General features: G+C 35.6%; 1 protein-coding gene across 5 annotated transcripts in view; it reads left to right on the top strand.

Moving 5' to 3' along the window:
• EDEM3 (ER degradation enhancing alpha-mannosidase like protein 3) overlaps nt 1–24652 on the top strand; it is a 68699-nt gene extending 44047 nt beyond the window's left edge. For 2 of the 5 annotated variants that reach the window (XM_073216891.1, XM_073216893.1), the window contains exons 14-20: nt 1966–2131; nt 2474–2628; nt 3420–3576; nt 5073–5264; nt 6633–6798; nt 9702–9887; nt 20787–24652. In XM_073216891.1, coding sequence (XP_073072992.1) covers nt 1966–2131; nt 2474–2628; nt 3420–3576; nt 5073–5264; nt 6633–6798; nt 9702–9887; nt 20787–21196 — 1432 coding nt within the window. In that variant the 3' untranslated portion in view covers nt 21197–24652. Of the gene's footprint in view, nt 1–1965; nt 2132–2473; nt 2629–3419; nt 3577–5072; nt 5265–6632; nt 6799–9701; nt 9888–10834; nt 11020–20786 lie in introns of those variants that run through there. The other 3 variants (XM_017655578.3, XM_073216892.1, XM_073216894.1) reach the window with 3 other exon arrangements.
• Nucleotides 24653–26126: the final 1474 nt, after the last annotated feature.

Here is a 26126-nt window from a genome sequence, read left to right as displayed (position 1 = left end):
GATTTTTGGTTTTTTTTGGTTGTAAAATTAGAACTTTATACTTAATCCAGCAAAATGTCATTTTGTTGGGTTTTTTGCTGCTTTTTTCTAGACTAGAAAGAGAGCTTGAATTTTATCTCATATATTAGCTAAATTAACTATTTTCAGTGATAAGCATGTCTGAAAAATTTCCATCTGAATTCTTGGGAAGAATTCTGGACAGGATCACCAGTGCCTCATGGCATGACACTTGAGAGGTTTTAGTTACAGGCTTTGTACATTTGGTTGCTTATTCCCCTACGGATCTACTAATGCTGTCACATGACTCAACCTGTATCCGCACACATACACACACACTTTTATCAAAATGGAAATATCTGTATTTTCCTAGTAACAGATGATCACTGGAAAGAATTTAAAGATAGAAAGAATGTAAAAATCTTCCCTGAGAAACTCCCTGCTTGCTTACCCTAAGGTGATCTCTGTCTTCCAGACATTTTTAACACCTGTGTGTTTGCATTTATATATATTTTTATGATTTTTAAATGCAACTTAGATTTTGTGATATGATACCCAACTTGCTAGCTTTACCTAACTCATACTGTTCTTAACCACATCTCTCTATTCTATTCTAAGTGTTTACAAATCATCTGTTCATAATCAACTCTAGAATTTCTCAAAAATCAGAATCCTGTTCCTCAGTCTACAGTTCTCAAGCTAGCAGTTGCTCATGATAGTAACTGTCTTCCAGAAAAAGTTGAATTATCATAAGTGTACTGCAGGTTAACAGGTACACAGGGAAGAGTTTTATCTATTCTAACAAGATTAACATCTAAAATGTAACAACCAAAATGTTGAGACATTACAGATGAGTTGTTGTTACAGAATGAAACAGCATTTATGTATAGGAAAAGTATCAGTAGCTCTATTTTTGAACTCATACGTATGCCAGGTGCTTTGCTAAGCAATGGACATGTAGTGTCTCACTTAGTATTTACCCCAATATTAGGGTGTATTATTATGGCCTTTACAGAAGCATAAACTGAAGCTCACAGTCCTTATATGATATCCCATGGTCAACACAGCTGGCTAGTCAATGGAAGGTCTTTTCTATTTCTAATACCCATGTTCTTCATCACCGTGTTCCACTGCTTCTGCAGTTCATTCTTTAGTAATGCTGTTTAAACTTGCATTTAATTCAGTCCAAGTGTATTGAGGGCCTACTATGTGCCAGGAATTGTGCCAGACGTGCAAAACTATGCAGTCTGTACAGTAAACTACAACTTACTGCTGAAAAAACCTAGGATGCTTTGAGAGGTAGTAAATCTAATCCAATTTCATATTACTAAGAGCTAAGCTCTTTTTCTGCCACTTTAATTTTATTAAAGCTTTTCTTTAAAATATTTGTTAAGGCATTTCAACGTTAAATCACTTGTAAAGTTGTGTACATTTTATTCCTTTTATATTCCTTTCTTGACAGATATTTAAATATTTACAAAGACTAATTTTGTGTTGTGCTTTTTTCATGGAACTTTTTGTAAATAATTTCCTTTCCCATTAAAGGCTTGTTTATCACCTAAGTGGCTGTATTGTAAGCTCCATTAAAATTGTATTACCATACCCACTTTGATTAATATGAATTGAAAATTCATGTCTGGTTCTCAGTAGTAAAGTTCATGTGTATTACCTCCCTGCTGTTGGTTCTCTATAGAAGAAATGGAAAACTCTTCCTCACTGGAAGGCCAATAGGAAACTCTTGACAAGATTTAGTGCACCTGTGTGACAGGCTGCCCTCTGGTATTTCTCACTTCCTTGGAATATGCTTGGCATCAAGGCTGTTACCACCAACGGACAAATACATTCTATAGTTCCTTCGACATCAAAATTGGTGTAGACAGGTTTATTGACCTTGACTCAATGGCTTTCATGTAGTTGGCATTTGGATATTTTTATGTTCTTAGATTTATTTGTAAACTTTTATTTTAGAATGGATTCTTTCTTCCTGGCTGAGATGTTTAAATATCTCTACCTGTTATTTGCGGATAAAGAAGATATTATTTTTGATATAGAAGATTACATCTTCACAACAGAAGCTCATCTGTTACCACTTTGGCTCTCTACTACAAATCAAAGCATCTCTAAGAAGAACACAGTAGGTTATGTTTTTGAATTAAATGTCTTGTTCTCCTTTTACTTTGCTTTTTTTCCTAAGTGAATAGAAATCCATGACTAGATTTCAGTAAATAAATGTGTGATAGGAGGAAAAGTACACTTGATGTTTTCTTTTATTATATCCTACTACATACACTTACGTTTCATTTAGTATTTCCTTTGAGTAAGCTGTAGTGTTAAGTAAAATAATTATTTTTATGTAATTTTTTTTATATAATAGGCTTCAGAATATATAGAACTGAATGACAGTAATTTTTCCTTTGAATAAACTATAATATTAAGTATAATAATTTTTTTTATGTAACATTGTTTTATATTGTAGACTACAGAATATATAGAACTGGATGACAGTAATTTTGACTGGACTTGTCCAAATACTCAGATTCTCTTCCCTAATGACCCACTGTATGCTCAGAGCATTCGTGAACCCTTGAAAAATGTGGTGGATAAGAGCTGTCCTAGAGGCATCATCAGAGTGTAAGATGTATTATTTTATATTTGCTAATATCAAAGTTAATTCTTAGGAAATGGCAGAGAATGTAAGGAATATAACAGCCAAGAAGACATTCACTTAGACCAAAAATACTGAGGTATGTAGTTATTACTGATTAAAATTAAAATTGTTAAGTTAGATAGCAAAGTTTATTCTGTAATAATATTTTTATTATTATGGATATTTTCTATGTCTCTTTTGTTTAATGACCTAAGACTAAGAGTCAGTGAGCAGCATATAATTTACCTTCTGTAGCTCATTTTTGCACAGAACACATTTTTCCTTTTATGTATAGTTACTGTGTAGGAAAAATACAGCTTTTTGTTTTGTGTGATTTTTTTCATGAGGTACTTACTCTTCTTAGTTGCTAAATAAAATTTTTTGGCTTAATGACTTCATTTTCTTTCAAACACATTCTAGGCCATTAGTAGGAAATGAAAACATTTTTTTAGTATTATCATTCACTGATAAAAGTATTGTTTTACTTTTAAAATATGGGAGGAAAGTCTTTTTTTTGAGAAAGAAACAATAGTAACAAATCTCTAAGCAAAGCTCTTTACCTTCACATGCTTTTGTAAATGTAAAATATATTTGAAAGCTATACTACTTACTTATAACCTAAGTTATATGTAGGAAAATAACTTTTCATTTAGTCCAGCTTCATTAGTTCTAAAACTAGCAATTTTACAAATATCTGATATTATTTTTATTTGCTTTATGTTTTTCCCCAGTTCTGATTTATAATTTTTTAAGCCTCGTCTATAATTACTTTTAGCAGAGAGGAGAGTTTCAGGAGTGGAGCCAAACCCCCTTTGAGAGCCAGAGATTTCATGGCCACCAACCCTGAACACTTAGAAATCTTGAAGAAGATGGGGGTGAGTTTGATTCACCTCAAAGATGGGAGAGTCCAGTTGGTTCAACATGCAATCCAAGTAAGCCATTGCTCTACTAATTAGATAACACCTCTGCCCTTTTTTGTCTTACTAGCTTTAAGAAGATAATGACATTTGGCTTTTTTAAAACTTTCAATATATAGTTTAAAATTAGAGCATCAGAATTTTAGGATTTGGAAGTATCTTGAAATGTCATCTAATTCAACTCCTTCATGGTATAAATCAATTATATCACAAATCGGTTGATGGATGGTTTGCTTAAGTTAATATAGTCAAATGTAGGACTCAAATCTAAATTTTCTGTTTCTCAGTCCCTTGTCCTTCCACTGGTTTATTTAAAGCATAATGTTAAACTGTGGTAGTTTTAGTATTTATGTCTCTATAGTTTACATTATTTTAGTTTCCAGAGACCCACTGAATCTGAAGTACTTTATTCATTATAGAACTAAAAGTTCACGTCTTGCTGTCTGTGCCTATAAAAGGCAACTTGGTCTTTTGGGAAGATTTTATTGATTTTTGCTTTAAAATTTTTTTGCTTTTTGTAATATGAGATTAAATTATTCACCTTATTAGTACATTCATTCTGAGAAAACGACATAGTTTGCTAAATAATTTCAACCTAGAAACAATATCAGATACCCTTAATCTCACATTCAACCTTTCCAAAACTCCCCCTCCCCCTGAGATTTCTGTCTCCTCTCTATTCTCAACAGAGCCACCCTTCCTTAAAGAGCATTCTGCCTACTTCTGTGCCGCATGCCCTCACTCTCCAGTAGTGGGAACAGCATCTCTAATGACATCACATTCACCTAGGCCACCCATGACATAATTGCCATTTGGGGCTTCTTAATCTTCATATGCTTGAACTTCTCTGTAACGATTGACTGAACCCTTTTTAAAGCATATTGCTTTCTTGGTTTCCAGGGCATTCCAGCAACATGCATCTTTCCCACTTCCCTTTTCACTGCTTTGTAGGGTCCCTTATAGCTCTACTTTCCTGGCACAACCACTTAGTATAGACGCTGCCAAATAATCTGGATCATACCCTTTTTCTCTATATACCGTCCTTCAACAGTCTCATCTATTTCAATAAGCACAGCTGTCATCTTTGTACATGATTTCTGAGTTACACATATGCTATTCTTGATTCTTATCTTTACTCTTAAACCCAACTTTAACCTACCTGTCATACATTTCTGCACATTAATCTCAATCTGTTGAAACCTGAATTATCTCTTCCTGACCCCACCTTAGACTACCTTAGATTTGGTGGAAATCTGATTCTCAGTTTGTATCAAAAATGGTTTATAGAGCAGTGAAAAACACACTGATAAAAATTGCAGATCTTATTCTCAGAAGATACTTCCAGAAGTAATATTTTTTAGGACACTTAAAGCCATTTATATTTGATAAGGACCAAAACTTAAAGGAGAAATTTTAGAGGAGAAGACTATAGTGCAATAATAATATTCAAAAATTTTTAAATTGGCAAGTTTCCAGAAAGAAAGGATAAAACTAATCTGTTTCTTTCCTAGGCTGCTAGCTCTATTGACGCTGAAGATGGGTTGAGGTTCATGCAGGAGATGATTGAATTGTCAAGTCAGCAGCAAAAAGAACAGCAACTACCTCCACGAGCTGTACAAATTGTTTCCCACCCATTTTTTGGCAGAGTAGTATTGACTGCTGGGCCAGCTCAGTTTGGCCTCGATCTGTCTAAACATAAAGAGGTGTGTATACTTAAAATATGCTTGTTGAAATTTAATTTAAAGTATTAACATTGTCTGATTTCTTAGTCTCTTTTCTAATTTAGTAGTTTTATTTTCAGAACCTAAATATTCAGTCTCCCAGACTGAAATGGATTAAAGTTAAAAGCATATTCTGAAAAATTTGAGCCATTATTTATGTATAAAATAAATATGCTTATAGAATTTTACTTTAAATATTGTTCAGATACTAATTTCTTAGTCTGTTCTCTAACTTAATATCTTTAATTTATCTAAAAATGGTTTTCAGAGTTTTAAACTACTGTTAGAACCTTTCTTTAAACAAAAATCGAACTCAGAGGTATCATGTAGAGAACAGGTGAAAGTCGAGGTGCTCTAGCTCAAGTGGCCTTGGAGAGCATAGAGGCCAAGGTTCCACGGAGCAAACCTGGAGGACCACTGAGCTAGCCCATCCTTTTAGTCTTAATATAGGAAACAGAGCCCTGCCCAGCTGAACCCTCACAAGTTCATCTAACTAACTGGTTGCCGAGCTGGGACCTGAACCCAAGTACCCTGATAATCTAAAGCCAGGGCTCTTTGAACTTTATTGTCCCTTGTTTGTCTTTTTCTTTCTAGCATTTATTTTAAAGCTTTGTAAGTTTATAGATTGATTCATCTACTCAACAACTCTTTATTGAGTCTCTACAATATTCTAGGCACTATTGAAGATGTTTGCTGTCTATCAGGTTTATAGAACCAGTGAAGATCTATGCTCTTTTGGAGTTCTAATTCGAGGATAGGGAGGGATATTGAAACAGCTTTACATTAACATCTTTAAAATGAATTCTCTGGTGGATCTGAATTTTCTGGGAAGAAGAACTACTTGCAGATTCATGTAGACTAAATCCATTTATTTCCTCTTCCAAAATTTTTCTCGTTACTTATGAGTTTAAAAATGTTTAGGAGCTGTTGGAAGTGTGTCTGTGGATATGTAGTGCATCTATCTGCCTACAGGTTTCAACTTTACCACTTACTAACCTTGTATCTTTGAGCAAATTATGTAACCTGAGTCTCAGTTTCCCCATATTTAGAATGGAAATGATATTTCTGTTTTATGATCATCTGTTTTACATCCCTCACAGTCATTAATAAAGATCAGATTTAATAATTTATGTAAAAATGCCTTATAAACTGCAAAGCACAATAGAAATGTTGGTTAGGTACTATGTTCAAAACAATGTTTAAAACAAAAATTTACACTAAGTATGTATTGGATATATTATCATTAGAAAAGAAATGAGGTCTACTTAAAGCTCCAGATACTGAATTTTAATAACTAGATAGTGCTTTGAGAAGATAAAAGCATATTTAAGTTACTTTTATTTCTGACAGACAAGAGGATTTGTTGCAAGCAGTAAACCATACAATGGTTGTTCAGAGCTTACTAACCCCGAGGCAGTGATGGGAAAAATTGCTTTAATACAAAGAGGACAGTGCATGTTTGCAGAAAAGGCACGCAACATCCAGAATGCTGGGGCCATCGGGGGCATTGTTATTGGTACGTAATCCTCCACATCATCTGTTGACTAGTAGATAATTTTTAGGATTTTTCCTTTTCCACAATATTATCATAGAGTTTGTCATATTATTTTTACTACACTTGGTAGCATAATGGATAGGTAATCATTATTACCTCGTAATAATTTACATATCTCTCTCTCTTTTTTTTTTTTTTGCAAGTCTAGATTTGGGTTTCTGTATATTGGTGCCAGTAAAAGTACTCTGGTGTGAAGGTAGGATAGGAGTGAATGGAAAAAACACGCAATACAGGATAAGGAAATATAGTCATGAGATCCAAAGCCCATGAAGGGCAAGAATTGCCCATTGCCACCTCCAACAGAGGGCTGTTGAAAACATCCATTCCTCCTCAAGATGCAGGCTTTGGAGTCAAACACATGGCAGTGCAATTCCTGGCTCTGCCACAAAATCATGGTGTAACCTTGGCCCAGCTTTAGTCTCTTTATCTGTTTATTCAGTAGAATAATTTCTGAGCTCCACCTCAAATATCTTAGGTGGTTGTAATGCTTGAAGACAATATGTGCAAAATTTCCTGGTATAAAAGCTGATATATCATAGGTATAAGCAAATTTTTATCTCCTTGGGTCTTCTGCCACTGAAATGATACACTTCAAATCATTTTGCCCATGTATTTCAATTAGTGTTCTGCTTTTCAGTTTTTATGGAAAATCATTTATGTCATGAAAACTACATGATTATCAGGGAAAATATAAATTTTTTATGCTTAAAGTAAATAGGGAGTTTATATTCAGAACAAATTGGGAGACCTGCAGTCACTTCCTAATTGTGAAGTTAGTTCTGTATAGCTTCTCTCATAGGGGAAATCCATTTTTAATTTTTCTACTTAGGATAGATTTCCTTTTTGAATTCAGGGTAAATAAAAACTAAGACATTTAAAATAAAACATCAGTATTTATTTCAGTGAAAAAGTATTAACTGTTCCTTTTGCTTATTCCATATGAGCACTCCAGTATTGATTTAGTGAATGCATAAATTTCATTAGTTAAATAAGCATTCAGAGAAATCTACTTAATAACTTAAATCAGCAGTTGGCAAACTACACCCTATAGGCTAAGTTCAACTCATTGCCTGTTCTTATAAGTGAAAGTTTTATTGAAACACAGCCATGCCAGATTGTTTACATATTGTCTATGACTGCTTTTGAGCTACAGTGGCAGAGTTGAGGGGTTTCAACAGAGAATTACAAAGCTAAAAATATTCCCTATCTGGCCAATTACAGAAAAAGTTTGCTGATGCCTGACTTAAATGTGTCTTTTCATCCTTGGTTATGTTCCACACTGAAATTATTTTTATTGAAGAATTTAATAGCTTGCCATCACTATCATTTTGAACATCTCTTACTGAGACTTTTAGAAATATAAAATGATTTTTAGATATTCCCTATATTTTGGTGGATATATAGAATTCTTATGGTATTCTGTATTTAAATGTTTTCTTTGGTAGCTACTAATTACAGAATCCCATACTGAGTTCTGTGGGTAAATAAGAGGTAATGATCCTTATTCATAGAAAATTTAATTTTTAAAGGGGAACTTTCTTGTGTTGTAACTTCTTTCCCCTAAGTTTTTTTGTTTCTGATTAAGCATTTTGTTTGGTTTTCACTGGCTTTAATTGTATACAAATGAGCAAATTAGGACTTAGTTTTTTATTGCAAGAATTAACAGTACAAATTATCTTAGAAATCTTTTGGCTCCAAGAGACAATAATTTATTGAAGTTGCTTTAAGAAAAGAGATTTGTTTACTATTTGGAAAGGGTTATTTTCATTGAACCCTAGAATAGGAAATACAGTGGAGTTCTGTAAAGAAGTAGAAGTGGAAACTAAAACTCATCAGGGGCCATGATCACTGGCATATTTTACCCCCGTCTCTAACTCTGGGTCCTCCTGGATTCCCTTCTCTGCATCTCTTTGCAGCTGTGCTCCATTCTCCAGCTTCCCACCAGCCTGCTCCCTCTTTGCTCATCAGTTCCAAAATGGCCATTTTAAAATTGCAGCCTCAGCCTTGAGTCTGTCACTTGACTGGACCACTGCTCACTGCTAACTGATAATCTATCTGTGTGCCATTTCCAGAACCCCAGAGAGGTTGAGGGTCAGGTAGCCATTCTTTGTCTAATCAGTTGTCACTAAAGGGGTGGGCATTCTATACTAGCAGGGCCTATCCGAGCAAGCTTTCTGAGACAGGCAGGTTCTCCAGGGAGACTGGCGTGTGAGACTGGAGGCAGACGTGAGTGACATCACCAGTGAAACAGTGTTTAGAAGTCCTGCTACCATTATTTAACCAGCATAAACTAAAAATAGTGTTTAACTCAACTTACAGAGGAAAAACCACTATAGTCATAATTTTCTTTGTGAACTGTATATGAAAGAGAACTACCAATTTGTAGTTTGGTAAAACAATATAATGCCATTAGAGGAAATCTTAATAAGATTTCATTCATAGTTCTATCATTATAATCCAGGTCTTTGAATTTCCCCATCTTTAGGCTTTTTCATAAGCAATGAAATTTGTTACAGTCATAACCATAGAATTTCATGTTAACTTTTTCATGTAATAATAATATCCTGATTTTCTGTGTGTTCCACCAATTAATTAAAATTTACTTATAATACTTTGCAGTAGTTTGCAGTTATAAATAGCACACCAGTAAACTTCTTTGGGCATAGATCATTTTCCTTCTTTTGAATTATTTCCTTCAGATAAATTTCTGGGAGGTAGAATTAGTGGGCCCAAAAAGTCTGGTAGTTTTTATGGTTCTGGCTGCATAAATTAATACTGCCAACAGGTAAAAAACAGTAAAGATAAGTAGATAGGCCTTGCTAATGGACAAATGTTTCTGTTTGCTGTGTTCATTTTCTGGCTAGATGACAATGAGGGGAGCAGCAGTGATACTGCCCCTCTGTTCCAGATGGCGGGTGACGGGAAGGACACAGATGACATCAAGATCCCCATGCTATTCTTATTCAGTAAAGAAGGCAGTATCATACTGGACGCCATCCGGGAATATGAGGAGGTGGAAGTGCTCCTATCTGACAAAGCAAAAGATCGAGGTAAGGATACAAAATTATTTGATTTTTATGCAGTTTTGTATGAATTTTACTAATTTCATAACAAAAATGAGTTACAAAAATTACTTTAGGTTCACTGGTAAAAAAAGATAAAATTTTTAGAAGATGATTTCAAAATACATTTTTCTTTGGAACTAAGAGTTGTAAAACATTTATTTAACTTTGCTGATTAAGATGTTTTAGAATTATATTTTTATATGTGATTATAATTTTGCTATGATTCTGTCCAGTGAAAAAAATACAAGAGATTACATCAAGAGAGTCAGTTTTATATCCACAGATGTTCACCATTCAGTTTCACTGATAATCATATCTTACATGTCTTCTATAAGGAACAAAAAGAGATTGTATATGTATCCAGTATAACAGTGGTTGGGTTTCACCAGGCCACCTCCAATCAAATGATCAGTCTTTCCTACCAACTGGAGACACACAGAGAGCTATTACCCCTCTTATCTCCCTTAAGTGGATAAAGTCATATAATTTGTCCAGGGTTGTTGAATCCTCTGGGATATTGGGTAGACATGTGGGAAATTGATTCAATTCAGTATAACTTTCAAGTGTAACAGAAAAAAAAAGGTTAGCAACAATCTAGTGCTAGCCAGATCAGTGTTTTGTCTTGTCCTCTTGTATTATTGCTTTATTCTTCTTTGAGAGTCTTTCAAATGTCAACTATTTAAGAGCAGTGGAGTAAGTAGGATGTGTGCATGTGAGGATACATAGACAGAAACAATGGAATAGAAAGAATTTCTAATCTTAAGTCCTTCTCTGTACCTGATTTTTGTACTGAGTCCTTTTCTAAACTTGGATCTTTCTTTCTTTCTTATATGTATTTAGGAGCATCAAACACAGGCAGATTATTATTTCATATAACTCTTTAATGCCTTTGCTTTTCTTCCCCCTACTTTGTGCTACCATTGGAATTTCAGCAGCAATATTAAAAGGTAAAATGATTCCAAGCTACATTATTAATAGTAGTAAGTATCTTGCATTAATAAGCCTTAAATTATATATATATATATATGTATGTATGTGTGTATGTGTATATGTACATACACATATACACACACACATGTGCCGTACATATATATGTATATAAATATGTATCATTTTGTTTCAGTGGATATCATGATGATGTCTGGTATAATGTAATTAAATAATTTTCATGTCTAGTCAGCTGTCCCATAATAATTCTTTATTGATCCTGTCATGACAAATCCTATGAATTAAGTATCTCATATAATAGATGAATTCACTAGTCCATGGCCATGCAAGAGTCACTCTAACAAAGGCATTATTTTGGAACATATTACTTTTGATAACTTATTTGAATAAAATGTAAAACATTTTAAATAATCGACTTATATTAAAAACTCACGTGTGTGTAGGGATGTGGGGGGTTAGGACTCTTGAGGTTATGGTAGAGCATGTGCTTCCCATACCAGAGAAAGGATAAGAAAAGATAAATTCACTACAAACTAAAAATCCTCTGAACAGTATTCCGTTAAGGCTCTTGCAGTACAAGGACTTATTTAAATTGGATTTTTTTTAAGTTTTGATAGTCTGTAAATTTTTTGAACTATGATTCTGTTATAGAGTGGTATTTTGACAAAAAGTCTACAAAACCCCCTTTTATTTATTTATTTATTTATTTATTTTGGTATCATCTACAATTACCTGAGGAACATTATGTTTACTAGATTCCCCCCATCACCAAGTTCCCCCCACATACCCCATTGCAGTCACTGTCCATCAGCGTAGTAAGATGCTGTAGAATCACTACCTGTCCTCTCCATGCTGTACAGCCCTCCCCGTGCCCCCACACACATTATGCATGCTGATTGTAAGGCCCCTTCTCTTTTTTCCCCTCCTTATCCCTCCCTTCACATCCATCGTCCCCTGTCCCTTTCCCTTTGGTAACTGTTAGTCCATTCTTGTGTTCTGTGAGTCTGCTGCTGTTTTGCTCCTTCAGTTTTTTCTTTGTTCTTATACAACAAAGATGAGTGAAATCATTTGGTACTTGTCTTTCTTGGCCTGGCTTATTTCACTGAGCATAATACCCTCTAGCTCCATCCATGTTGTTGCAAATGTAGGATTTGTTTTCTTCTTATATTCCATTGTGTATATGTACCACATCTTCTTTAGCCATTCATTTACTGATGGACACTTAGGTTGCTTCCATTTCTTGGCTGTTGTAAACAGTGCTGCGATAAACATAGGGGTGCATATGTCTTTTTCAAACTAGGTTGCTGCATTCTTAGGGTAAATTCCTAGGAGTGGAATTCCTGGGTCAAATGGTATTTCTATTTTGAGTTTTTTGAGGAATCTCCATACTGCTTTCCACAATGGTTGAACTAATTTACATTCCCACCAGCAGTGTAGGAGGGCTCCCCTTTCTCCACGTCCTCGCCAACATTTGTTGTTGTTTGTCTTTGGATGGTGGTGATCCTTACTGGTGTGAGGTGATATCTCATTGTGGTTTTAATTTGCATTTCTCTCATGACTAGCAGTGTGGAGCATCTTTACATGTATCTGTTGGCCATCTGAATTTCTTCTTTGGAGAACTGTCTGTTCAGCTCCTCTGACCATGTTTTGATTGGATTATTTGCTTTTTGTTTGTTGAGGTGTGTGAGCTCTTTATATATTTTGGATGTCAACCCTTTATCAGATTTGTCATTTATGAATATATTCTCCCATACTGTAGGATGCCTTTTTGTTGTTCTATTGGTGGTGTCCTTTGCTGTACAGAAGCTTTTCAGTTTGATGTAGTCCCAGGTGTTCACTTTTGCTTTTGTTTCCCTTGCCTGGGAAGATATGTTCATGAAGAAGTTGCTCATGTTTATGTCCAGGAGATTTTTGCCTATGTTTTTTTCTAAGAGTTTTATGGTTTCATGGCTTACATTCAGGTCTTTGATCCATTTCAAATTTACTTTTGTGTGTGGGGTTAGACAGTGATCCAGTTCCATTCTCTTACATGTAGCTGTGCAGTTTTGCCAACACCATCTGTTGAAGAGACTGTCATTTCCCCATTATATGTCCATGATTCCTTTATCATATATTAATTGACCATATATGTTTGGGTTAATATCTGGACTCTCTATTCTGTTCCACTGGTCTGTGGGTCTGTTCTTGTGCCAGTACCAAATTGTCTTGATTACTGTGGCTTTGTAGTACAGCTTGAAGTTGGGAAGCAAGATGCCCCCTGCTTTATTCTTTCTTCTCAGGATTGCTTTGGCTATTCCTGGTCTTTTGTGGTTCCATATGAATTTTAAAACTATTTGTTCCAGTCGTCGAAGAATGTTGTTGGTATTTTGATAGGCATTGCATTGAATCTGTAGATTGCTTTAGGCAGGATGGCCATTTTGAAAATATTAATTCTTCCTAGCCAAGAGCATGGAATGAGGTTCCATTTGTTAGCATCCTGTTTAATTTCTCTTAAGAGTGTCTTGTAGTTTTCAGGGTATAGGTCTTTCACTTCCTTGGTTAAGTTTATTTCTAGGTATTTTATTCTTTTTGATGCAATTGTGAATGGAATTGTTTTCCTATTTCTCTTTCTGTTAGTTCATCGTTAAGTGTATAGGAAAGCAACAGATTTCTGTGTATTAATTTTGTATTCTGCAACTTTGCTGAATTCAGATATTAGTTCTAGTAGTTTTGGAGTGGAGTCTTTAGGTTGAAAAACCCCTCTTTTTGTTGAGATCTTTCAAGAACTATATAGCTGTATTAACAAAATCAGCAACAAGTTATAATCATTATTAATGTAGCAAAAATTAATAATAGTTTTATTAAACCAATCACTTTATTCACTTAGGAAAACATCCTAAGAAGTTAATGTCTGTAATGGTTATCACTAATCCTGTGCTGTTACTGCATGCTTCCATGTTTCTCTTCTGCATCAGAATCAACTGATGTACTTGTTAAAACTGTAAAATCCTGGATCCTGCTTCAGAATATCAAATCAGACTCTGAAGGCAAGGGATGGAAATCTGAAATGTTAACAAGCATCCCAGGTAATTTCCCTGGGCTACACTTTGAGACAAACACTGAACACAACCATAAAGGCCTGCATGCCTTTTTTATCTCCCAGTTACACATCTCGTCATATTTTACCGTCAAGAATATTAGGTAGGATTAATAAATACACCAAATAATAGTATCCTTAAAATCTGAACAATAAAATGTCCTCCACCAAAATCTTACAACTATAGACTATCTACTGTTAAAAGAACATATGGGATGTGAACAGTTCCCAGGGATGGGTTGTTTTAATTTGTCTGATTTTTCTCAGACTGTTCAAGTACAGTTGGACAATATCCATTATATCACAGACAAATTTTCACAAATGCCTAGGGTGCCTAACTGGTTTTCTTGGCTTCACTGGAGATGGCTGGTAATTATAGATCTGCTTTGGTTATGTAACTGTATTCCTATTATGTCAATGTGTGTGCACAATTCGTAGTTTAAAACCTATACATGCTTAAGTTACTCTACAAGAAGATATGTCAAAGAACTAATCAATCTTCCCATGTTTTCTTCCATCTGCTACCTCTATAGCTTTTCTTCTTCCTTCCTAATTACAACCCTTAAATAGAATTTGTGCCTCATATCGAATTCACCAAGTATCATAACTCCTCCAGGTGGTAAAGATACCTCAAGACAAATGCTGGGCATAGAAGCCACAGGGCATAAATCTGCAAAGAAGTAAAAAGCTAACCTTTTCAAACAATATGGCTTCTCTCTCACTTACCAACTTTACATTTCCCTGTATGGCCCCGAAAGATGACTGGTTAGCCAGAGATGGGTATGATTCCTCAAGGGAGGAACAACCTAAGACAGGCACAGTCACAGGGGGGCCATCAGGTGAGAAATTAGGGATCAACAGAGGTGAGGCTTAGAACCTCACCCCCCCTGTTTTGAGAGAAATCTTCTGCATCCGTGGATGTTTTATTGCCCTTGTCTAGCTTGGATTAACACATAGTCTACAGGGACACACCTGATCATCTACATTTGCTCTCTTACAACACTAAACTATGTTTTCTACCTTTATCTTGCATCTACCTACCACTTCAGCATTTTATTTAAAAAAATAATAACAATAATAATAAAGGGAGAAATGTGGGACTCACATATAAATCAAGTATAAAAATCAAATGAATATTCATATTTGACTTGATTGTTTATAGTTCATAATGCGTGATCAAAACCGAAAGTTTCTGTGATGACTGCCCTTGTACTGTTCACCATGTAAGAACTTATTCACTATGTAAGAATTTGTTCATGTAAGAACTTGTTCATTATGCTTCAGAAGATTGGAGACTGACGAGAATTAGGCTGGGGGTGGACTAATGATCGTGCATTGAGCATTGACTCCCCTATACAGAATTTTATTGTTGTTAACAACCATTTAATCAATAAATATGAGAGATGCTCTCTCAAAAAAAAAATGTCCTCTAGATTGCCCTTTCTAAAAATCTCATTCCACAAATATATATCTCCCTTATAAAGTCACACAGTTCTGATTGAGCAAATCTTCCCACATACTAATACAAAAAATAGAAACCCCAGAAAAAAACCCCACTTCCACTCCCTCCTTCTTATTCTGGTAAGTCCCAGCAATTGGTATAGAAAAATCTGCAACAGTCCTATGTATGAGCAAAAATGTTCGGATATCTTATTACACATTCTTCTTCAGAAGTAAAACTTTAGTAATTTTTTTTATTAAGGTATTATTGATATACACTCTTATGAAGGTTTCACATGAAAAAACAATGTGGGTACTATATTCACCCATATTATTGTGTCCCCCCTGCCATACCCCATTGCAGTCACTGTCCATCAGTGTAGTAAGATGGCACAGAGTCACTATTTGCCTTCTCTGTGCTACCCTATCTTCCCCATGGTCCCCCCCACACCATGTGTGCCAATCATAATACCCCTCAATCCCCTTCTCTCTCCCCCTCCACCTGCCCTTCCCCACCCCTCCCCTTTGGTAACCACTAGTCCTTTCTTGGAGTCTGTGAGTCTGCTGCTGTTTTGTTCCTTCAGTTTTGCTTCATTGTTGTACTCCACAAGTGAGAGAAATCATTTGATACTTGTCTTTCTCTGCCTGGTTTATTTCACTGAGTGTAATATCCTCCAGCTCCATCCATGTTGTTGCAAATGGTAGGATTTGTTTTCTTCTTATGGCTGAATAGTATTCCATTGTGTATATGTACCACATCTTCTTTATCCATTCATCTACTGATGGACACTTAGGTTGCTTCCATTATCTTGACTATTGTAAATAGTGCTGAAATAAACAGGGGTGCATATGTCTTTTTGAATCTGAGAAATTATATTCTTTGAGTAAGTGCCTAGAAGTGGGATTCCCAGGTCAAATGGTATTTCTATTTTTAGTTTTTTGAGGAACCTCCATATTGCTTTCCACAATGGTTGAACTAGCTTACATTCCCACCAGCAGTGTAGGAGGGTTCCCCTTTCTCTACATCCTCGCCAGCATTTGTTGTTCTTAGTCTTTTTGATACTGGCCATCCTAACTGATGTGAGGTGATATCTCATTGTGGTTTTTATTTGCATTTCCCTGATGATTAGTGATGTGGAGTATGTTTTCATGGGCCTGTTGGCCATCTGAATTTCTTCTTTGGAGAATTGTCTGTTCATATTCTCTGCCCATTTTTTAATTGGGTTATTTGCATTTTGGCTGTTGAGGCATGTCAGTTTTTATATATTTTGGATGTTAACCCCTTGCCGGATATGTTGTTTACAAATATATTCTCCCACACTGTAGGATGCCTTTTTGTTCTGTTGATGGTGTCCTTTGCTGTACAAAAGCTTTTTAGTTTGGTACAGTCCCATGTGTTCATTTTTGCTTTTGTTTCCCTTGCTGGAGGAGTTGCATTCATGAAAAAGTTATTCATGTTTATATTTAGGAGATTTTTGCCTATGTTGTCTTCTAAGAGTTTTATGGTTTCATGACTTACATTCAGGTCTTTGATCCATTTCAAGTTTACTTAGACAATAATCACTTTTATTCTCCTGCATGTAGTTGTCCAGTTTTGCCAACACCAGTTGTTGAAGGGGCTGCCATTTCCCCATTGTATGTCCATGACTCGTTTATTGTATATTAATTGACCATATATGCTTGGGTTTATATCTGGGCTCTCTAGTAGTTCCATTGGTCTGTGGGTCTGGTCTGTTCTTATGCCAGTACCAAATTGTCTTGATTACTGTGACTGTGTAGTATAGCTTGAAATCGGGGAGTGTAATCCCCACAGCTTTATTTTTCCTTCTCAGGATTGCTTTGGCTATTCGGGTTCTTTTGTGCTTCCATATGAATTTTAGAACTATTTGGTCTAGTTCATTGAAGAATGTTGTTGGTATTTTGATAGGGATTGCATTGAATCTGTAGATTGTGAAGCTTTAGTAATTTATTAAGCGGAAATGTTGTTTCCTAGGTCAGATCAGTCATATTCCTAAAAGTTGAGTTATCTAAGAAGTTTTAATATCATATCTCTCATGTGTTCCCTTCCAAAATTTAAGAGTTTATAGAGGTACTTAAAAATAATTCCAACCCTATGCCCACAAACAAAAGACACTGTGTTGTTTCCTTTAGATCCAAATTGATACAAATCAGTTAAGAATCAATTTCCTTTTCACAATAGTATTCCTCAAGGGAAAAAAAATTAGCATTTTAAAGTTTTAATACATTATCATGTTTGCAATTTACTGTGTAGGCCGATAGTGCCTTAAGAACTATGGACAGATGTTTTCACAGCAACTCCTGTATTTGTGTACCTGGTAGAAAGGCAGACAGAGAAAATGGGGGAAAGAAAAGAAAGGTTTCATGGGTTCAACTGCTCAGAATTTAAGTCTGGCAGTGTTACTTTTCCTGAGATTTTTCCCCACTGAACTTGATTGGAGTGAATGTGTTCTGAAGTCGAACTGTAGGAGTTAGGCTGCTGTTTGAAAGGATTTGATTCTGAAGAGAAAAATCTAGTATGTATGCAGATGGCCTTTTTGCCTGGAAAGGAGCATCCAAAACATTCTCGTTACAAGAATTGATACATAGCTACCACCCCCTTTCTCCAACTATGCCATGTTTCCCATGCATTTGCACATCTCTTCCCTCTTTCTGGAAACCTCTTTCTTTATCAATCTCTATCCCTGCTCTCATGGCCCTTATCCTCTTTGAGAACAGTTAGCCATCCTAAATACCCACTTCAAATGTCACCTTATTTATGAAATTTTCTTAGTCTCAGATGAAATTGAAGGGCATCTTTTTCATATAGTTCTACTCTGGCATTTATATTACATTATACTTCTTTACCTGCATCTCTGTATTCCTTGCTTTCAGTAAATGCTGGTTGTACAGACGAATGAATGATTGTAGAACACCCCATCTCTAAGTCTTTGCCAAGGTTCCTTGTCCTTTTATTATTAAAACTTAATAATTTTCTTTTCTCTGTATCTTGAGCTTTTCTTCATTTTTTTCCATCTTCCTCTGTTTCTGATAACAGCATTCCTGAATTTAATTTGTAGTAATTAGGCTCTTAGGCCTTTGACACTGTGTAGTGATGATAACAGGCAACTTAGAATGGAGATTTATAGCAGCGTGGCAGACACTCAATTCTTTTCTTCCTTTTTGGACTCCCCTAGCTGCCATTTTTACTTTTCTGATTGCTGCCTCTTTGCTGTATATCAGATGTTCTTATGTATTTGATTTATTTCTGGACTTACTCTTCATTTCTGCTAATCTGTTTATTCTTGTGCCAATCATAAAATAACTTGCTGTTCTGAATAGCTTTAATCTCTGATAAGGTAACTCTCACTAATTCTTTTCAGAATTTCTTGACTTCTCTTTGATGGATAATAGTCTTCCATATGAATTAAAACATTTTTCTAGTCCCAAAAGAAAACAAGAAGTAGAAGTGGGCTTCATTTTGGAATTTTGGAATTGCATGTTTTACATATCAGTAAAAAATTTTGTTATTAAAAGTGAAAACTTTCCATCCAGTAACATACACTTATCTATAAATTTAATCAGATCTCATTTGCTCATCAAGATTTTATAGTGTTAAGCAATGGGGTCCTTTCATAATAACTTTAATTCTGTGTTTTATATCGTTTATTTTTATTATGAAAAGGATACTTAATTTATTTCTAACCAGTTACTGCTACTACAGAGGGGTTGTCAATATTTGCCTCTTTATCATATTTTTATCCTCATCAAATAATATATTAAAATACATTATTTTAATAGTATTTTTTAAATTAATAGTTGCTTGGAGTACAAGGATTCAACACAGTCTGAAAATACAATTTATCTTTTCTTTTCCTATTTTTACACTGACTGTTCTTTTTTCTTATCCTATTACACTAGCTAGATTTCCAAAATAGTATTGTATAATATGTAACCCTAGGGTAATTTTGCTAAAAGCACTATCTTTATTACTGAATAAACAGCCCGATACCTTTTCCTATCATTTGAAACTAGACTAATACACTCCAGAAAGAAATTTGAAGGTTTTTCTTTTTAGTCTCCCCTGAACTTAGGGTAGCCAAGCATAAAGGAGCTTCAAGTAGCTGTCTCCTTGCTTTCTCTTCTTTGGGCCTCACCATGGTTTCCTTTGTCAAATTAAAGTGTACCTTTTCCTCAGCTTAGAAGAAAGAATGTGTAGGGTCTCCTGCTTCTCCTTGCACTCTGCACTTCCCCCAGCCTTCACCCTAAGAACTAAACTTTCCTGGGCAGATAATCCTACCTAATGAGGGTGTATATGTGTACACGCACCCACCTGTGCCTTCCTGCATGCTGGTTTTATAATAGGTCCCTCTTCACTCCGTTCTTTAATTAACTCCACTTACTTTTTTAAATCTCAGCCCAAGTGTCATTCTCTGAGGGAAACCCTCAAATCTCCTTATTCTTTCCTAACACCATAACAAATACCACCGAGTTTTTCTATTTATTTTGTGTGGTTATTTGTAAATGTCATTTTCCCCTGGACTGTAAAATCTATAGGGCAGATTTGGTGTTTGTTTTTGCCTTGTTTAACCTTAGCACCTTGCACAGTGCCTGCCACACAGTGGACGTTCAGGAACTATTTGCTGACTGCCTACAGAGACTGAGGAGGTGCAGCATGCGGGCGTCCATGCCATTTAAGCACTTCCTTGTAGGAACCCTAAACAGAGCGCCTCTAGTGGTTTCATTGCGTATTCACTACAAGAGGATTAACCTATTCCATCTTCCCGTGGATTTTAGAATGGTTATATCTTATAACTCACAGACCTACAATAATGAAATAGAAGTTTTGAAAATAATGTCATCTTTCTGAAAATATTTTATTTACTCAATCACATTAATAACATGAAATCTTCCAAAATTTTATATTACCTGCTCATGACTTAGTAGAAACTTTACTTTTTAAAAGAATATTACTGTAGAGCATAGCAATGTGTGCTGTGTAAAAATTTTCTGCTTATGTTTTCAAATACAAACTTTGCTGAATTTAAATATTTAATAAATTTTAAACTTAAGAGTGTGAATTTATATACATTTTAATAGTACTGCTTAGTGTATTTTTTAGCATTTACTAATACCCATTGAAGGGCAGTCTTATCAGAGTTGTTCTTTTTGGTTTGGGAGAACATCTACTTTCTAATGTCACGTTTTGCAAAGTGAACATATGTAAACAAAGTGAAAAATGTGATTGCATTACTATAAGGAGTCTTCCACTCTTCAATGTTAATGTTTATTGTTCTACATTTACAAAATTTTCTTGAACTTTTATTTCTTCATTTTACTGCAGAAATCAGTATGCTTTTCAAAGTGTGATAGTAAGTTTTTGAGGGGGAAAGTAGCATGAAGTCTGTTTCTTTCACATACAGATCCTGAAATGGAAAATGAAGAACAGCCATCCTCTGAAACTGATTCTCAGGATCAGAGTACTGAACAGATTACATCAAATTCTCAGGAGGTTGATTTGGTTGACCAAGAGTCTTCTGAGGAGAGTTCTCTACACTCTCACCCAGAATCATTATCTCCAACAGATACAGACAATGCTGCAAGCATTTCTCCTTCCGAACAGAATTCTGATCCTTTAGAAAACTACGAGACTCTGAGTCTTGATGGTGAATGTACAGATTTAGATAACCAACTTCAAGAACAATCAGAAACTGAGGAAGATTCTAATCCTAATGTTAGCTGGGGTAAAAAGGTCCAGCCTATAGACTCCATATTAGCAGACTGGAATGAAGATATAGAAGCATTTGAAATGATGGACAAGGATGAACTATGACTCACTAAAGACTGGTGGTAGGTATTTAAAAAGAAAAAGTAAACAGAGGATAATAGACACCTTAATACTAAGCAGGCTCTCCAGTGGGAGGCTTTAAGTGTGGTGATGAGCAACCACGTTCTGACTGGGATGGTTAGGTGTCAGAAGAATCATGAGCATGCCATGTTCGAATTGACCTTGTTTAAAACTGTCCCATCAAAAATGGACACTTGCAATTCCCCCCTCAAATGACAATATTATACCACCCTGCAGCACCTCAGGCTAGGAAGATGACTGGGCATTCCTAGGAGCCAGATTTCTGCAGTTTCTGGGTAGACAAGAAGCAAATCCACTTAAGAGTGGGGTGGGGGAATAGGAATCTGTACAGATTTCTAATTAAAGAAAGCTCAGCTTTCTTGGTTTCGGGGCTAGAGGCTCTTCTGGGAAACAGATGAGTACTGTGTTCTGGTTACGCTGCCTCCACAGAATCACTCAGAGTGACCTAAGTGGTCGGGAAGCAAATGCATTCGTGGGGAAAACAGGCTTGGCTCATCACTTTCACTTGCTTCATCGTGTTATAAATGATGGAGATGACTTGATTTTTCCCTCTTAATAATGTCCTTTTCATTTAAACCAAAGGTGAAGCCAGTGTACTTTCTTAGTGAGTTCTCTGCATAAAGACTAATCATTGGGACCAGGTAAAAAGGTCATATAATACATTTTGGAAATTGGCTACTTAATGCTTTTGAAAAATGGAACAAGGAGAAACTATAAAGTTGCAATATGAATTTGCCATTGGGCCTTCCATAGGGGAAGCTGTGACTACTCTGAAATGGAACTTAACCTTATGTCCTTTTGGAATAAATTATAAATCTTTTCAGTTCATTTCTCTTGGTGGTTACCGTTAGCCATCAGCCTTACTCCATCCCATGTTTTGTATGCAGTTTGAGCCACAAGGCCCATATCGCCAATAGCCAAATACATTCTGTTCCATTTTTCTATCTTAGGGAGCCATGATAAAACTGTGGTAGTAATCTAAAAATCCTGGGGTAACTACTGTTTTCTCCTCTGAAACTGGTTATTTAAAGTTGCACCTAAGGAGTCTGTCATATTTTCTGTTGAATCATGGTTGTAAAGTTTGCTTCTCTCTTTTTATTTTAAACAAATATTCCTTCTGATAATGGACTTGAAAATTATTTTATGGTAAGCTGTGTAACAGCTTACACAGTAGCAACTTAACATACAGCCATACAGCTTAATGAGAATTTTTTCCTTTTTTTAAATTTTTTTTTATGGCAGTCTGGTGCTGGCCACGTTAAGTTTTAAAAATCTTGCCGTTGATATCTGTAAACAGCCTTGTAGTTGAAATCATGGATTTACTCATTTTATTTATTTTCTTAAACTTTTAAATTGGTTCTAAACGAGTATTTGTGAAACTTAATTTCCTTTCTCTTTACCATGACATTACAGAATAACCTTTACTTAAAACAGTTTTGAGGTACTGATGAACTTAAACTGTATATGGAGCTGTTAACAGAACAGCAGTGCTGTATTGTAGTTATGTATATTCATGTACAGTATGTCTTAGATCCCAGGGAAATATATTCTTTTATAAAGGGATAAATAGATGCTTTTAAAAATTCCAGCTAAACTTAATTGGGTCAGTGAGTAATAAATCTTTTAGAGAATTCACATTGTGGGGTTGGGGAAGTAGTGTATACAAGAACTTTTTTGGCTCTGAATTAAACTGTCACCAGAATGGATATTTTTAGTCTCTCTGCATGTGCAATTTGGTGTAAGGAGATAGAACTATAATATATAGTAAATGGAAGGATAGACATAGTGCTTTGTTCTTCTTCATTGCAAAGCTGCCAAAATAGCTGAAGCTTAATTACTTTACTTGCCTTGATTTATAGGACTGGAGCATGGAGAAAAGGAGCAGATGTTCCTCTAAGACTTTGATTACAGAAGCCTTATATACACTGATTTGATTTTGTATTTGTAGCTAAGAGCCATTGTTGTCTAAGTCTAACTTTTCTAAGTTATCAAAACATTTTTTCCAAGATCTTGTAGCATACAAAGAAAAGCCGGCTTACTGCCACTCACTCTTCCTTTGGCCATTAGAGGGAGCTGTTGCCATTCATTGAGTTCTAGAAGCAAATTGTTCACTTGTTTAGAAAGTGAATCCTTAAAAAAAAATCTTTACTAAACCCAGAATTATATCGATTTTTCCCTAGTTAGGAAGGTAAAATGCTCAACTTCAAAACTCCAACATTGCCATTAATTCTGCATTCTTATCTGACATACTGCACAACGTTGTAAGCTCATTAAAAAATTCCAACAGCATTAGGTTTTTTTTTTATGTTTTGTTTTTAAAATAACTTTATATAGACATTTTATTTACTTCCTAAAGATTCAGGGGATTCTATAAGACCCTGAATTTTAGAAACATCTGGTCTACCTCAGTTTTATGTTGACTATATAGAAATAGAGCTGAAGTGATCACCACAGCCATAAAATTGTGTGACTAAGAAGGACTTATACAATGTTTACAAACCTGGAATCAAGTAAGGATTTTTTCTGAAAATTAAAAGTAGATATTAGAGCAAATATTTAATTCAGGTGTTTTCACATTTTAAAACTTGTTTACCTACTAAAAATAGCTGTAGTTTTTTCTGCTTGTGAAAGTCCACTGAAATGATATACCCTAATTTGCAATACTTTTCCCATCAAGTTTAGGTGTGAAAGAGTTGTAATTTACTGGATATGTTTGGGGTGGGATATTTTGTTGAATAGGTTTTATTTTTTTCTTTTTAACCTTTAGTAGGCTTCCAACAAGAACACAATTGTTGTTTCAGAACAAATTACTTTTTGACATTAAACCTTTTCCTTTTTCTTCACAGTATTAGAGAGTAAAATGAAAAAATGTGCACTCTCTAATTTAACTTATCTATATAATTACTCTGTCGATTTTTTTTTTAAATTAACATCACACAGCCCTTTTCTAGTAAAACCAGCATTTGGTCTCTCACCAAACCCCATGCCAAATTCATCATAAGGAAAGCTCAGCGTAAGTAATTCAAATAGTGCTTACAATTTTTTGGGTGGGTGGGGGTAGATATTCCAATGGGTCGTTTAATGCACAAGGCTTCAGTCAGAACATAGAAAAAAAAAAACATTCTGTGAATGAAATATTGTATGTTCAGATTTTATAAAAGACATTTTTAAAAGCCCAATTTACAGCCGTATATTTTCTTATGATGTAATTTATGAAAAAGATGTCTGTACTAACAGGTGCTGTAACACTACTGTTGTTGGATTTTATTGTTTGGTGATAAATGTATACAATATTTCTAAGGGAAACTATGTACTGTGATGTAAAAGTCTGGGCAAAATGTATATAATTCTTGTATATAATTATGTATTTGATTATAATTACTGATTGTAAAGATTTAATAAAATATGTAAATATTCTCATCTAGTTTTAATTTGAATTTTTAACATTACTTAGCATATCTTTGTACTTTGACATGTTTGAATTTTTTTCACTACTCTGTCTTCTCTTTAATTTTCATTTTACCCCAGTGGAGTAAGTTTAGGAGACATCTTAGGGTATAGAAACACAAACGCACATTGAGTATTTCCACAGTTCAGTTAGTGTCAAAGACCCTTCGAGTAGAGTTTAGTAATACACAGAGCCGATTGGGAACATGTCTATCTTTGGAGTTACTTCTGTTTAGTAAAGTCAGGGGTCCTTTCAATATTGTCGTCAGAAGTACCTGTAAGCTCTCCCCTTACCTCCAGTGAGGCCATTTCCTCATAGCAGCTGCTGTCACATACTGTGATGCGATGCTTCTCATCTCTGATACTCCCGGGTTTCCATGTGCAGAGATCTTGAAAGACCTAATAATAAGCACTGTTATGTATTGATAATTACTTTCTTTAAGGATGAGCACCCTGGGACTTGAAGAAGTTCTCAGCATCCTACTCAAATCCCTCTTTTGGTGACTGGGCGATGGAATGGGAGCCTGTTTCCAGAGCCCGTGCTCCCGCCAGCGTCCTGCCCTCTCCCTCCTCTCACACCTCCTCCTGGTCTATCTACTAAGAGAAGCTAAGTGTAAGTGTTAATTGGAAATAGTATGTGTCAGCATCTGCCTGCTAGTAAGCTGGTGTTTCTCAAAGCCTTGCTCTTGATTTATGCAATGAAGTTGGGAGGCCTAAGTTTCCATCTATGCTCTTCAATGAAGTAGTAAATGGGAGACCACTCATAGGCCCTTGGGATTCTCGTCATCCATAAAAGAATGTAGCCATCATCCCAAGATGACAGCGGGAGAAAGGCATCCGTTCAGACGTCCTGTGGTGTGTGACACAGCACATCTCTACCCTCGGGTCAGTCTCGGTGATACTAAAAATAGCAGCAGGTAATGTTGATAAAATACTCTGCATATAATAGTAGGATTAGTAGGATGGGGTTTCTTAAAATAAAAAGAATGAAAACCTTTCACGTGGTTGAGGAAAGAACCCAAGTCCCTAAATAGATGAGTCAGAGAGAGGGGAACTTAACCCCAAGGACTGGCTGCTCCCTGCCCCCCTACCGCCACCACCCCGGTGCTGCAGTTTCAAGCTACCTGGAGCACATCATCCACAAGAACCCCCCCCTTTCTCTTTTCTGAACCTCTAAGAAAAGCCATTGGCCATAGGGCCCAAGAGGCAGCCTGTCCAGCACTGGAACCTGGCCTGTCTTATGCTCGCTCTCCCCACTCCCCCGTCCAGCTTCCTGCATTTGTAGAGCAGATGAAGTTCTCAGGTCAGTCCCAGACCCCTGCTGCCTTCAGGAAGCTGATCTCACTCAGCCACTCCACTTCACCTCAGGTATTAATAAGCAAAGTGAATTTCAGTTCACTGCAGTCAAAAGCATTTTTAAAGCCCCATGATCCGAGCCTCTAATCAT

The sequence above is a fragment of the Manis javanica genome, chromosome 11 (genome assembly GCF_040802235.1).
Source record: "Manis javanica isolate MJ-LG chromosome 11, MJ_LKY, whole genome shotgun sequence".
NCBI classification, from domain to species: domain Eukaryota; kingdom Metazoa; phylum Chordata; class Mammalia; order Pholidota; family Manidae; genus Manis; species Manis javanica.
The sequence above is the reverse complement of the archived record's forward strand: the minus strand, read 5'-3'. Positions and strand labels throughout refer to the sequence as shown.